Source organism: Ammodytes marinus (genome assembly GCF_949987685.1).
Source record: "Ammodytes marinus genome assembly, chromosome: 2".
NCBI classification, from domain to species: domain Eukaryota; kingdom Metazoa; phylum Chordata; class Actinopteri; order Uranoscopiformes; family Ammodytidae; genus Ammodytes; species Ammodytes marinus.
The window spans coordinates 33,744,770-33,757,606 of NC_137231.1; the positions used below are offsets into that span (position 1 = coordinate 33,744,770).

The 12,837-nt window shown below is 43.0% G+C and overlaps 1 protein-coding gene across 1 annotated transcript in view; it reads left to right on the forward strand.

Moving 5' to 3' along the window:
• The first annotated feature begins 1,450 nt into the window (after nt 1-1,450).
• The window catches only part of ttc16 (tetratricopeptide repeat domain 16), a 36,432-nt gene continuing 25,045 nt past the window's right edge, over nt 1,451-12,837 (forward strand). The window contains exons 1-2 of the mRNA XM_080050946.1: nt 1,451-1,519; nt 9,003-9,105. Coding sequence (XP_079907072.1) covers nt 9,004-9,105 — 102 coding nt within the window. The 5' untranslated portion in view covers nt 1,451-1,519; nt 9,003. The remainder of the gene's footprint in view (nt 1,520-9,002; nt 9,106-12,837) is intronic.

Consider the following 12,837-nt stretch of genomic DNA (forward strand, 5'->3'; position numbering starts at 1 on the left):
AGATAGGAAGAGGAAGACCCAGGACTAGGTGGAGAGATTACAGTATATCTCCCCAGTCAGAGCTGGTAAATGTGGCCTTGGAAAGGAACATTTCTGGTCCTTTGCTGGAGCTGCTGCCCCCGCAATCCAAAGGATAAGACCAGGAAGATGAGTGAGTGAGAGTGATGACAGGGAAATGCTACATGTGTGAAAGGGGCTTCATATAGGATTTAAACTTGAACATGAACAGAATTAAACAAGAGATCAGGAAAGAGATAATCCAAGGGGAACAAGTGCAAAGAGACAGCTGTGGAAACATAGAGAGAGAGAGAGAGAGAGAGAGAGAGAGAGAGAGAGGGAGAGAGAAGTGAGGAAAAAGAGAGGGGAAGACAACATGGTGGGCAGACACGGTGGTCTGCAGACGTCTGCTCGTCCTCCTCTCATCATTCACTCTCATTCCTCCGTCTGAATCCTCTGTTTCTGGCTTCCTCTCAGTTTCTCACTGTGTTTCAGGGACGGAGGAAATCCCGATTCTCCATCACATAAAGGAACATTTCGCTGAATTAAGGAAAAGTGGATTATGATACAAAACTGTATCTAATCATCATCTCATTCAACAAAATGGGAAGTGTGTATTATATTAACCATTGTTATATATGACACATTTGCAGTCTGTCTATCCGTCAATGTGGTTCTTGTGAACACAATATCTGAAGAACGCTTTGAGGGATTTTCTTCAAACCTTGCACAAATGTCCACTCTGACTCAAGGATGAACTGAAAAGATTTGGGAGGTCAAAGGTCACTGTGACATATTGTCAGGTCACGTGGACCTTGTACCATATTGTATCTTCTTAGGAGCTTTAACTTTCTTAACGCATTGTTTACCACCAGTGGACTTTCAGCGTTCGCCAATTGATTGCGAAAAAGCAGAAAACTATCGGCTTACAAAGAAAACACATCAGTGCAACCTAAGAACAAAAATTAATAAGAGTTTCTTCCTGGAGACAGAGGACCCAGGGGAGGAGAGCACTGTGGGAAATAAGGAGTTCCTCTCTGTCTGTCTGTCTGTCTGTCTGTCTGTCTGTCTGTCTGACACTCACCATCCCTATAACTACAGATTGATAAGGAGAGATGAAGACAGACAGTACGGAGGTGTAAGGTTCTGGGTAACAGACTTGTGATGCTAATAAACTCTAAAGTGTGAGCAGCCTGCCAGGGTTGTTTCTCCTGATCCTCCCAGGAGGAGGAGGAGGATGGTGCACACCTTACCTCCCTCTCTCCCTCCCTCCTTCCCTTACCCTCTTTCTTCTCTCACTCTGTCTGTCTCTCCGTCTTCACTCCACCGCGACAGCAGCATCACACCACACACCACACCACCGCTGCAGCTGGCACGCTAACACACACACACACATATACACATACACGCATTCACATACACACACTAAGTCACATACACACACACTCACATACACACAAACACACACAGTGAGCGGCATCCTCAACACAGACCGAGACGCCCTTGGACTGCTGCAGGCGAGGTGAGTGGGTAAATATTTGAAACCTCCTCTGTGTGTGTGTGTGTGTGTGTGTGTGTGTGTGTGTGTGTGTGTGTGTGTGTGTGTGTGTGTGTGTGTGTGTGTGTGTGTGTGTGTGTGTGCATGCTGTATTCCAGTGTATGTATATTGTGGAAAAGTTTCTGAAAGTTGTGTTTGTATACCTCATTTTGTGTTTTGTGATTCAGTGTGTTGTAGTGTGTTCATGTGTGTGTGTGTGTGTGTGTGTGTGTGGGTGTGTGTGTGTGTGTGTGTGTTGGCTGTCTGCATGTGCTGGTGTAGTTTGCATCATTATGTGTGTATGTGTGTTTGTGTGTGTTTACGAGGTACAGTAGAGCCAATGAGACTTGTCTTTTGCACCAGACCAAAACAAATCCACAAAATAATGCTGACTCTCCCAGTGTGTGTGTGTGTGTGTGTGTGTGTGTGTGTGTGTGTGTGTGTATGCCTGGAGAGGCCAGAGTCTGTCTGGAAACTTGTCAGCTGTTGGGAGTGTGTGTGTGTGTGTGTGTGTGTGTGTGTGTGTGTGTGTGCGTGCGTGCGTGCGTTTAAACTGGTGAGGTAGAGGCTAACACCGGTGCCAGTGCTACTTGTCAGACTGTGCATTCTGGGCTCTGTGGCTCTAAACGGTTGCAGAGTTACAGGATAAAATCTTCCCATGTTTTTTTTCCTTTGGAGTTTCGCTTTCAGAACTTAGGAAATGTGCTCTTAGTAATGGTGAAAAAGTGTCATTTAGTTGCACAAAATCACTTCTGGGGCGAACAACAAAGCACATTTTGGCTAAATATTAAAGTTAGGAGTCACTTTACATGATTAGTTTGTAGAACAGACTCATTTTCCTCCATCAAAAAAGATGTCACTCAGCTGTTAGGGTCTAAAACTGTTTTTACACAAGACAATATTTAAAGGACTACACACCAAGCTTAAACTGATGCAGCGAGGTGCAACAGTCCTGCAACAACTGCCTTCAGGAAGGTTATAAAGATTATTTTAAAGGATGTAAGAATATTTAGTCTGCTCTCACTGGTGTAAATGAGGTGGATACGTGCATTGCATTTTAAATGCAGCAACAGTTACTAATGCCCAAGATGTCAGTTTCATGTCAGGCGTTCAACTTAAAGTTTACTTATTAAGAATTTATAAACATGTGTTTAGATTGTTGCATGCATCGTATCCAGGTCAAAAAGTTGAAGACAATTTCAAAAAAGACCAAAAAGTGTATTTTTTTCTGCTTCATAACGAGTGAATGTAATACGGATGAACTGAGCTTGCTTGTTTTCTTGGGAAATCCAGCCCTGAAGAGAGAGTCAATAAATGGGTCAGAGTTCAAGTGTGAGCCGTCTAGCATGGCTTCTGTTTGCCCCGCGGGCGGCTAAACTCAGCTGACCTCCACTCAACTTCAGACTTCCTTTCTTACTCGTCTTACTCTCATATCCATCACCCTGACTCTCTCCCTGTCTGTCTCCCTGTCTGTATGTCTGCCTGTCTCACTGTCTCCTTGTCTGTCTGTCTGTCTGTCTGTCTGTCTGTCTGTCCTTCTGTCTGTCTATCTATATGTCTGTCTGTCCGCCTGTCTGTCTTTCCGTCTGTCTGTCTGTGTCAAGGGTCTGTCTGTCCGTCCGTCTATCTGTCTGTCTATTGGCTCTCTTGGGTCTCTCTCTGTGTTTACTCGAGGAGAGCCCCGATCCATTTTCCACTTTGTATGTGTACTTGAGAAGGGACCGCTGCTCAGAAAGAGGAAGAGAGAGTTTTGGCTAGTGGAGCGGAGAGGCAGAAGGGATGAGTCTGCCCGCTGACAGGCAGACATCCACAACCAGCTCCACACACTCCGCCCAGAGTTTGACCCATATGGGATTAGGAAGGCAGACAGCAACACTAATCAGCACAATGACATACCACTTCAGTATGACATAGCACATATTCATGTCACAAATATTTTAAATGACATGTAGTGTTTTTTTTTACAAGTCTAACCAACAAAATTATACTTCTATCCCAAATACAACTCACATTAGAACTAAAAACCTAAAATGTCTGCGTGATTACAAAAAAAGTCTGGGTGTAACAACACACGTACCGTATACTTAAAAATACCTATAAGCTGCAATTGTAGTTAATGCAGCACACTTTTTTTTTGCATTTTTACTCTTAACTGACAACCGTGCCGTAATGAACCAGAACGTGATTTCAAAACCGAGGTACCGAATTGTGACTTTTCTGTACAGTTACACCCCTGAAAAAAAAGCATTTAAAGGAGTGGACCCTTGAACACACACGAAAAATATGAATTGGAAGTCATTAGGAGCAAATTTATTGACAGAGTCGTGAAAAAACTTGAATAATAGACTAAAGCACCTGTGAGATATGACAACACGTTTATCTCTGGAGTCAGACAGGAACCCGGTCGGAACGATGCGGGTTAAAGCTGCATAGAACATTTCCTATCATTATATCTTTCTTCACTATCAGGAAAACGCCGGGAGCATCGGGACTTTTTCCCAGTTGACCGACCGCCATGTTGCCCTGAGAGTCAACCAGACAGCTAGGCGAAATAGGTAAAGGAAAAAGTATTAGGTGGTGTGATTTGTCTGGCCATTGTGAGACGGGAGTAGTTGCCCCACGCAGCCGACTGCAACTGTTTCTACAGCTAAAATGTCAAGACACAAGTAGATGGATGAGGAAGAGAAAGGCCCTTACAGAGCATCTATATACTGCTGTGTTTCGGCTGTTTAAGGACTCATCATTTCAGCGTCTTGATCTAAACCTGTAAAATTGTAAGATTTTCATACGACAGGTGGATAACCGTTCTTGGCTGATATCCAGCGTTAGATAGTAAACGTCCAGTATTGGTTTGATGTATCGGTCTGACTGCTTCAGCCTCCCAGGGGACAGACTATACTGCTGTCTGTCTGTGTATCTGTCTCTCTGTCTGTCTTTGTGTCAGTCTGTCCGTCTGTCTGTCTGTCTGCCGGCTCATTCTGCCAGGGCTACGAAAACAGTCCGGCGAGGCACGGGGCCTCAGGGGGCCGGCAGGGTGGGGAAGGCACCAGGGTGAGAGAGGTACGATGAGGGGACTGTGTTTACTCTGCCCGGCTGTCTGAGGGAAGGAGGAAGACCCTGTGTGTGTGTGTGTGTGTGTGTGTGTGTGTGTGTGTGTGTGTGTGTGTGTGTGTGTGTGTGTGTGTGTGTGTGTGTGTGTGTGTGTGTGTGTGTGTGTGTGTGTGTGTGTGTGTGTGTGTGTGTGTGTGTGTGTGTGTGTGTGTGTGTGTGTGTGTGTGTGTGTGTGTGTGTGTGTGTGTGTGTGTGAGCCACAGAGAGCATGAGATGGAAATAAGCAAAAATTGGGTGCATGGGCTTATTTAGTCATTTTGTTCTATTATTCTATTGTTCACTAAAGCATACAAGGTTACACAATCAAGGGGAAAATACATACAACAATACTCCTCCGGATGTCATTTATCCCGGACGAGCCCCCAATATGTTACAACCCTGCCTCCAAGGAAGCAACGTAAAGTAGTGCAAAAATTATTAGGATATACCAAAACTTAGTTTATTGCAACAAAATTTAACTAATGAAACAAAATGTCTGATAGCAAAGCTGTTGGTCCTGACTGCACAGAGAGAGAGAGTGAGTGGAGTTGAAGAGGCTTTTAAAAAACCATCAGGTGCCAGATAACGAGGGGTAATGAGAGGACGAGGAGCTTCAGATTGACGAGGTTGATTTTTGGTTTGGAAATTGAGGAAGAGAGTTTATTAAAACATTTCAGGAAATTTTGGCAAAGTGACAAATGAGTTAAGACATGTTGGTCTAGCTCTCACTTGATCAGTTCTCAGCCGAGTGTGAAGTGGCTGGGATGAGGATCAGCATCAATACATGGTTCTCAGTAGGAAACTGATGTCTACTCCAGGTAGGGAATGAGTCCTTACACCAAGTGAAGGAGTTCAAGTACCTCGGGTCTTGTTTGCGGGTGAGCGGACAATGGAGCGTGAGAATGGCCGGAGAATGAGAGCAGTGGGTGCACAAGCTTTACCGCACCGTTGTGCCCAGAAGAGAGCTGAGCCTGAAGGCAATCCTACTCTCACCGATGGTCATGAAGGCTGGGTCGTGATCCAAAGAACTTGATCGTGGGTCCAGGCAGCCATGTAGTAGTCCTGTAGTCCTGAGTGTGTACATTCATGCTAGGGCATTTGCATACCTGTATGTGCACATGGCTAAAGCTCGAGAATAAGTGTGTGTGGTGGGCAACGGGTGTGTGTGTGTGTGTGTGTGTGTGTGTTCGGTCACGCCACTGGTTGAGTGTATACACATGTGCTGCTGTGTCTGACTGAGTGTCCGTCTGCTCTATGTGTGTGTGTGTGTGTGTGTGTGTGTGTGTGTGTGTGTGTTCGGTCACGCCACTGGTTGAGTGTATACACATGTGCTGCTGTGTCTGACTGAGTGTCCGTCTGCTCTATGTGTGTGTGTGTGTGTGTGTGTGTGTGTGTGTGTTGGGCAGCTGGCGGGCCTCCAGCTGTGTCTGGTTGGATAATGAAGTCCAGGTGCGGCTGCGCCTGCTTTAAGACACCTGTCACCAATATTTAGTGCCAGAGAAAGCCAGACTGCAAACAGGGCGAGACGAGCTGTTTGCTTATTTTAACAAGGCTGCCTAACTGGACCTTAGGACACGGGATGTACTATAAACCCTTTCCTAGAAGCTCCGTCTGTGTGTGTGTGTGTGTGTGTGTGTGTGTGTGTGTGTGTGTGTGTGTGTGTGTGTGTGTGTGTGTGTGTGTGTGTGTGTGTAATATTGTATATACAGTATGTGTGCGGATGTGTAGCACACCGTGTCCAGAATTCATTCAGCTACTCATGCTGATTCAGACAGTCAAACCACAAGTGTTTCCCGTTTAGTTTTGGCTCCAAATATTATTAATATTTAATAGATTTATTAGATATTTAATCATAACAAAATAAACAGCTTCTGTTTGTTATTACGGTTAGGTGTTTACATTTGGAGCCACAAAATACCTGTTGCAACTCATCTCGCGGTCAGTTTAGTTTATAGATTATGGCCTCAACTATTAGACACAAATGCTAATTCAATAAGTCATTACATCTTTCTTTCCTGATTGAAAAAATATGATATTTAGTTAAGGTAAAAGATAAAGGTGAAAAGCTAGTGAAGGTGAGAAAGGTAAGCTACGTTTTTGGCACATACTGATGATATAAAGTTGACTAGAGAAAATCTGGTTTGCGAAATTTCAAATTGAATTTCTTTGTTTTTCTCAATCAAAATCTTGTAAAATCCAGCGTATACACATTCTCCAGAGCTGCCGTTCTGCCGTCTGTGTGATATAAGTGTTTTATACTCTAAACATAGCGTTTTGGGTTCAGTGTTCCTTTAAGTCAAAGGCCTCATTGAGTGATTAACCGTGTGTGTAAGACTTCCCTCCACAGGAAAAAGAGGGTACCTGAGCCCTCCGAGCTTCCTCCTCCTCCTGTGTGCGCCAGTTCAAGTCTGTCTTTACATGCAGACATCTACGTTTCCTTATAGTCTGAGCAGCCAAACAAAGGCCTACCTATGTTGAAGTCCTAGGAAACTTACCTTGGTCCCTTCCAGCACATTGGGGCTTGTTTTAACTCTAACTTCTAACTCGGGCCCCTTTCTCCCTGTCTCCAACACCTGTGGCCTCTCAACAGCCTGTCTGTGTCACCCTACACATGCCAGCGCTCTGTGTGTGTGTGTGTGTGTGTGTGTGTGTGTTGATGTGTGTGCCCGCCCGCCCGCCACACACTGCCAGTACATTCAAACTACCTGCAGCCTGTAGTAAGCTGGGTTCTGGCGTGAGCGTGAGCATTGTCTGAGAAAAAGAGAGGAAAAAAATAAATGCTCTTTTGCATGTCTAGTTGTCCGCTGCTAGCCATGCAGCAGTTGTTTCGCTGACGTTCTTTGGAAAGCGGACAAGCACACAATACTGGGTTACATCTGATGCTGTAATCCAGAACATCTTTCCACTACGAGCGCTTTATACAAGATGCAACTCTAATGCAATTAAGGCAAAATACTGTGAGTCAGGCAAGAGGGAGCTTTATAAACACTTTGCTCTGTTTATATAAGGGCATTTTAAAACACTGTTGGACTCTGTGTGTGTGTGTGTGTGTGTGTGTGTGTGTGTGTGTGTGTGTGTGTGTGTGTGTGTGTGTGTGTGTGTGTGTTCGTGTGCGTGCGTGTGTGGGTCTGTGTCTGTGGGTTAGGGCAAACTGCTCAAAGCATCAATCACACCGGTGATGGAAACCAAACCAGAAAAACTATGGTGTTCAGGTGATGGTAGTAGGTGTATATCAATTTCCACTTTGGACAGAGATGAGAAAGTTATAGTAAAATGTCCTTGCTTGCATAAAAGAAATTAAAAAAGTCCACTCTTAAAAATATCTTCTCAACTCTGACAGAAACTATATACTCTACTGTATGTGAAAGCATATTCCCTACATGTTGAAATATTTCATGAAGTATCGCATGGTTGATGTTGATAAACTAAGCTTGAGTCAGTGATTCTGAAGAACGCTTGTTGTCAAAATCACTCAACTATATCTGCTTGCAATCCGCTACCTGTCTGTACTGTGTTGGCTCTGAAAAAAATCTGTTAATACACAGCCATAGCCCCACCCCCATACACACACACACACACACACATCAAATAACCACTGATGTATTTGATGTTCTTGGAGGCTCAGGCGAAGGATTTCACTTGGGAGTCAGAAAGGAAATATTACAACCGCAAATGTGTTCTCATGCCGCGTAAAAAAAAAAATCTAACTTCGGGACCTTCTGTGGGTTTGGAAGCTGAGAAGACTCAATTTGAAGAAACACCCACAAGTCTCGGCAATGTGCTCTCATCCAAAATTCAGGGGCTTTGTTTAATGCCACGAGAACGTATTAGTGGTCCTGATATTTCCCTTCATTCTCTTCAGCCTCTGTTAAAGACGCATCGCTGGGAGATTCCACCTAGAAACACAGACACATTCTGGCCTGAATTCTCTCCATTAATCACAACGTTGGCTGCTCTGTGTTTTGGTGACATTTGCAATGATTTTGCATCTGTTGAATGGGCAGCACAGCTGATTGTGAGAGTGGATCCCGAGTTTACTGTGCCAAATGTGCCATTATCTGTGCTCAGCAGAAAAAAAACAACTCTCAACTTTTAATTTTTTACTGTTTTAGTCACATATTTAACTTGCCCCCTCTCTCGCTCTCTCTCCCCCCCCTCTCTCTCTCTCTCTCTCTCCCTTCCTCCCTCTTTCTCTCCCTCTCTCTCTCTCTACCTCCCCCCTCTTGCTCCCTCCCTCGTTCTCTCTCCCCCCACCCTCTCTTCCCCCTCCCTCTCCTCCCCCCCACTTTCTCCCTCGCTCCCTCACCTCTCTCTCTCTCTCTCTCTCTCTCTCTCTCTCTCTATCCCTCTCTCTCCCCCCCTCTCTCTCTCTCTCCAGGATGAGGGTGTTGTCGTGGGAACAGTTTGTGGAGACGGGCGTCGTCCTCTTCCTGACTCTGGCCGTGTCTGTGGGGAACCTGTCCTCTAGGGGGCAGCAGCAGGTACAAAACACTCTCTCTCTTTCTCTCAATATCCCTCTCTCTCCTTCTGCCTCTCTCTCTCCCTCCATCTCTCTCTCTCTCTCCTTCTGTCTCTCTCTCCCTCTCTCTCCTTCTCTCTCTCTCCCTCTCTCTCCGTCTCTCTCCCTCCCCCACTCTCCCTCTCCCTCTCTCTCTCCTCTCTTTTTTCCGGAGCTGTACAGGTATGTATAATTTATAAATTCACTTCACACTCACCTATTATACAGCTCCGGAGAAAATTAAGAGACCACTCCAAATGTTCAGTGTCTCTCGTTGTGACTATTTATAGACATATGTTTGAGTAGAATGAACATTTTGGTTTTATAATATAAACTACTGACAACATTTCTACCAAATTCACAATAAAAATGTTGTAATTTAACCATTCCCATTAAGTAATGTAGAGATGAAGATTGAAGAAAAATCCAGACTGGTCTCTTAATTTTTTTCCGGAGCTGTAGGGGAGAGTGGCCTAAGTTGTGCCACTTTTTACTCAAAGTGATTTTAAAGTGAGGCCTTGACAGTTATGTCTCCAACTCAAATATGTACATACATTTCAGGATGTTGTGCATCCCTGGCAATAAAAACGTTGGATCTGGAATAAACTGTTTAAGAAATATAGCTTTAGGAAAAAAAGTTTTCTTGTGGCACAACTTGCCCCCGGTGTGGTGTAAGTTGTGCCACAAGAGAGAATACTATGGGGTAAATTGTGCCATTGATATATATCTCATAAACTGTAATGCAAGACAAATCCATAAGACAATTACTTATTTAAGGTTTATTTAAAGTAAATAAAGTAAATATTTTACAAAGATTGAAGGTCAATTTTCTTAAACAAGGCCTAGTAGATCTAGGTGGTTTGCCTGCAAAGCTCACAATGACAAAGTCACCATCATCATCTTTCTGGCCATCTGAACTCTCATCAGTGGTGTCGTTAAGTGAAATGGAGATGTCAGTCTCTTCTGAGCTACTGTAGACAATCACTTTCTTTTTGGTGACCAGCGTATACAGCCATGTCACTGGCACAACTCTCAGAAATGTACTTTGCACTAGTTGCTCTGTGCTTGTGACTGCCACCTGACAAATGTGATTCCCCCTCCATTTCTGCCTTTAAATCAAGGCTAAAAACCCATCTGTACACCCTGGTTTTTCCTCCCCATTAACTATCTTACCTCTGCACTACTATCTTTGTTTATATTTGTGGATGTATGGGCTTTATGTCTTTTATTTTTGTTATTGTTATTTACCTTCATTGTTTACCTACTGAATGCACTATGTACAGCACTTTGGACAGTGCAAACTGTCATAAATGTGCTTTTATAAATACATTTTACTTACTTACTTACTTATAACTCACATAGGCGCTTTGGCACAAATCACCCCATCCCCAGAATTTTGGATAATAAGCATGATGCAGCAGTTTAGGGCTGACATCGTGCTAACTGTATAGACTCAAAGTGTAGCATAATAAAGCACTAAAACATGTGTCAAATGTTTTCAAACTTGTCTATAATTGTTCGGACACAATCATCGAAAAAACTTGATCATGGAAATGTTACTTTGAAAGGCAAAAACATTTTTTTTTAAGCTTGAATGTGCTTTTATGTTATTCCATGTTTCTCTCGTCTTTACAGGATGAGTCAAATGGATGGCTCTTCTTAAATATGTGGTCACATTTTCAATTTATTCCACGGTTTTCTAGAAACAAGGGGTGGCACAACTTCCCCACTGGCACAACTTAGGCCACTCTCCCCTATGTATAATTTATAAATTCACTTCACACTTACCCATTATATTGCCACAGAAACAATTAAGAGACCAGTCTGGATTGTTCTTCAATCTTCGTCTCTACATTACTTATTGAAAATGCTCTTAATGACAGTATTCTTATTGTGAATTTGGTAGAAATGTCGTCTTTAGTTTATTTCATAAAACCAAAATGTTCATTCTACTCAAACATATGCCTAAAAATAGTAAAACAAGAGACACTGAACATTTGGAATGGTATTTTTTCCAGAGCCGTAGGCCTATATAGGGGAAGGTGGGGTGATTTGTGCAACTTTTTACTCAAAGTGATTTTAAAGTGAGGCCTTGACAGTTATGTCTCCAACTCAAATATGTACATATATTTCAGGATGTTGTGCATCCCTGGCAATAAAAACTTTGGATCTGGAATAAACTGTTTAAGAAATATAGCTTTCGGAAAAAAAGTTGTCTTGTCGCACAAATCACCCCACGTAGTGGGGTGATTTGTGCGTCATTGTGTCACAATGACAAAGTCACCATCATCATCTTTCTGGCCATCTGAACTCTCATCAGTGGTGTCGTTAAGTGGAATTGAGATGTCACTCTCTCCTGAGCTACTGTAGACTATCACTTTCTTTTGGTGACCAGCGTATACAGCCATGCCACTGGCACAACTCTCAGAAATGTACTTTGCACTAGTTGCTCCGTGCTTGTGGAAACAACTGCCACCTGACAAATGTGATTCCCCCTACATTTCTGCCTTTAAATCAAGGCTCAAAACCCATATGTACACCCTGGTGTTTCCTCCCCATTAACCTCTGCACTACTTACTTACCTCTGCACTACTATCTGTGTTTATGTGGATGTATGGGCTTTACGTCTTTTATTTTGGTTATTGTTATTTTACCTTCATTGTTTACCTACTGAATGCACTATGTACAGCACTTTGGACAGTGCAAACTGTCATAAATGTGCTTTTATAAATACATTTTACTTACTTACTTACTTATAACTCACCCAGGCCCTTGCGCACAAATCACCCCATCCCCAGAATTTTGGATAATAGGCATGATGCAGCAATTTAGGGTTGACATTGTGCTAACTATATAGACTCAAAGTGTAGCATACCAAAGCACTAAAACATGTGTCAAATGTTTTCAAACGTGTCTATAATTGTTCAGACACAATAATCAAAAAACCTTGATCATGGAAATTTTACTTTGAAAGGCAAAACACAGTTTTTTGAGCTTAAATGTGCTTATATCTTATTCCTTGTGTCTCCCTTCTTTACAGGATGAGTCAAATGGATGGCTCTTCTTAAATATGTGGTCACATTTCCAATTTCTTCCACGGTTTTCTAGAAACAAGGGGTTTTGCAACTTCCAAAATGCACAAATCACCCCACCTTCCCCTATAATTTTTATTTTAATTCCTATTAATTTTTTTGTATTCGCTTTTCTAATGTCTATTCTATGCTAGGTGTATTTTAATCTTGATATATTTGATGCCCCTGTAAAGCACTTTGAATGGCTTTGTGTCTGAATTGTGCTATAGAAATAGACTTGCCTTGCCTTGCCTACTTGGCTTGGTCGTCCAAATGGTTACAGGGTTGGTGGTTGGATCCCATGCCTTCTGCCACATGTCCAAGTGTCCCTGGGCAAAACACTGAACCCCAAATTGCTCCCAATAGTTAGCTTGCACGCTGCGTGGTAGCTGCTGCTGCTATCGGTGTATGAATGTGTGTGTGATTGGGTGAATGAGACAAACTATGTAAAGCACTTTGAGTCTGAGAAAATCAGGGGAAAAGCGCAATTTATGTGGAGTCCATTTACCATTTATTTCATCTTAATGCAACCTGACACTGCGATAAGGCTTGTGCACTTACTTTATTGAACCTGCCCTCACAAGAAAGACTGCAGTGTATTTACGATAGGTAAAAGAATAAAAGTCAAGAGGAATTAACACAAA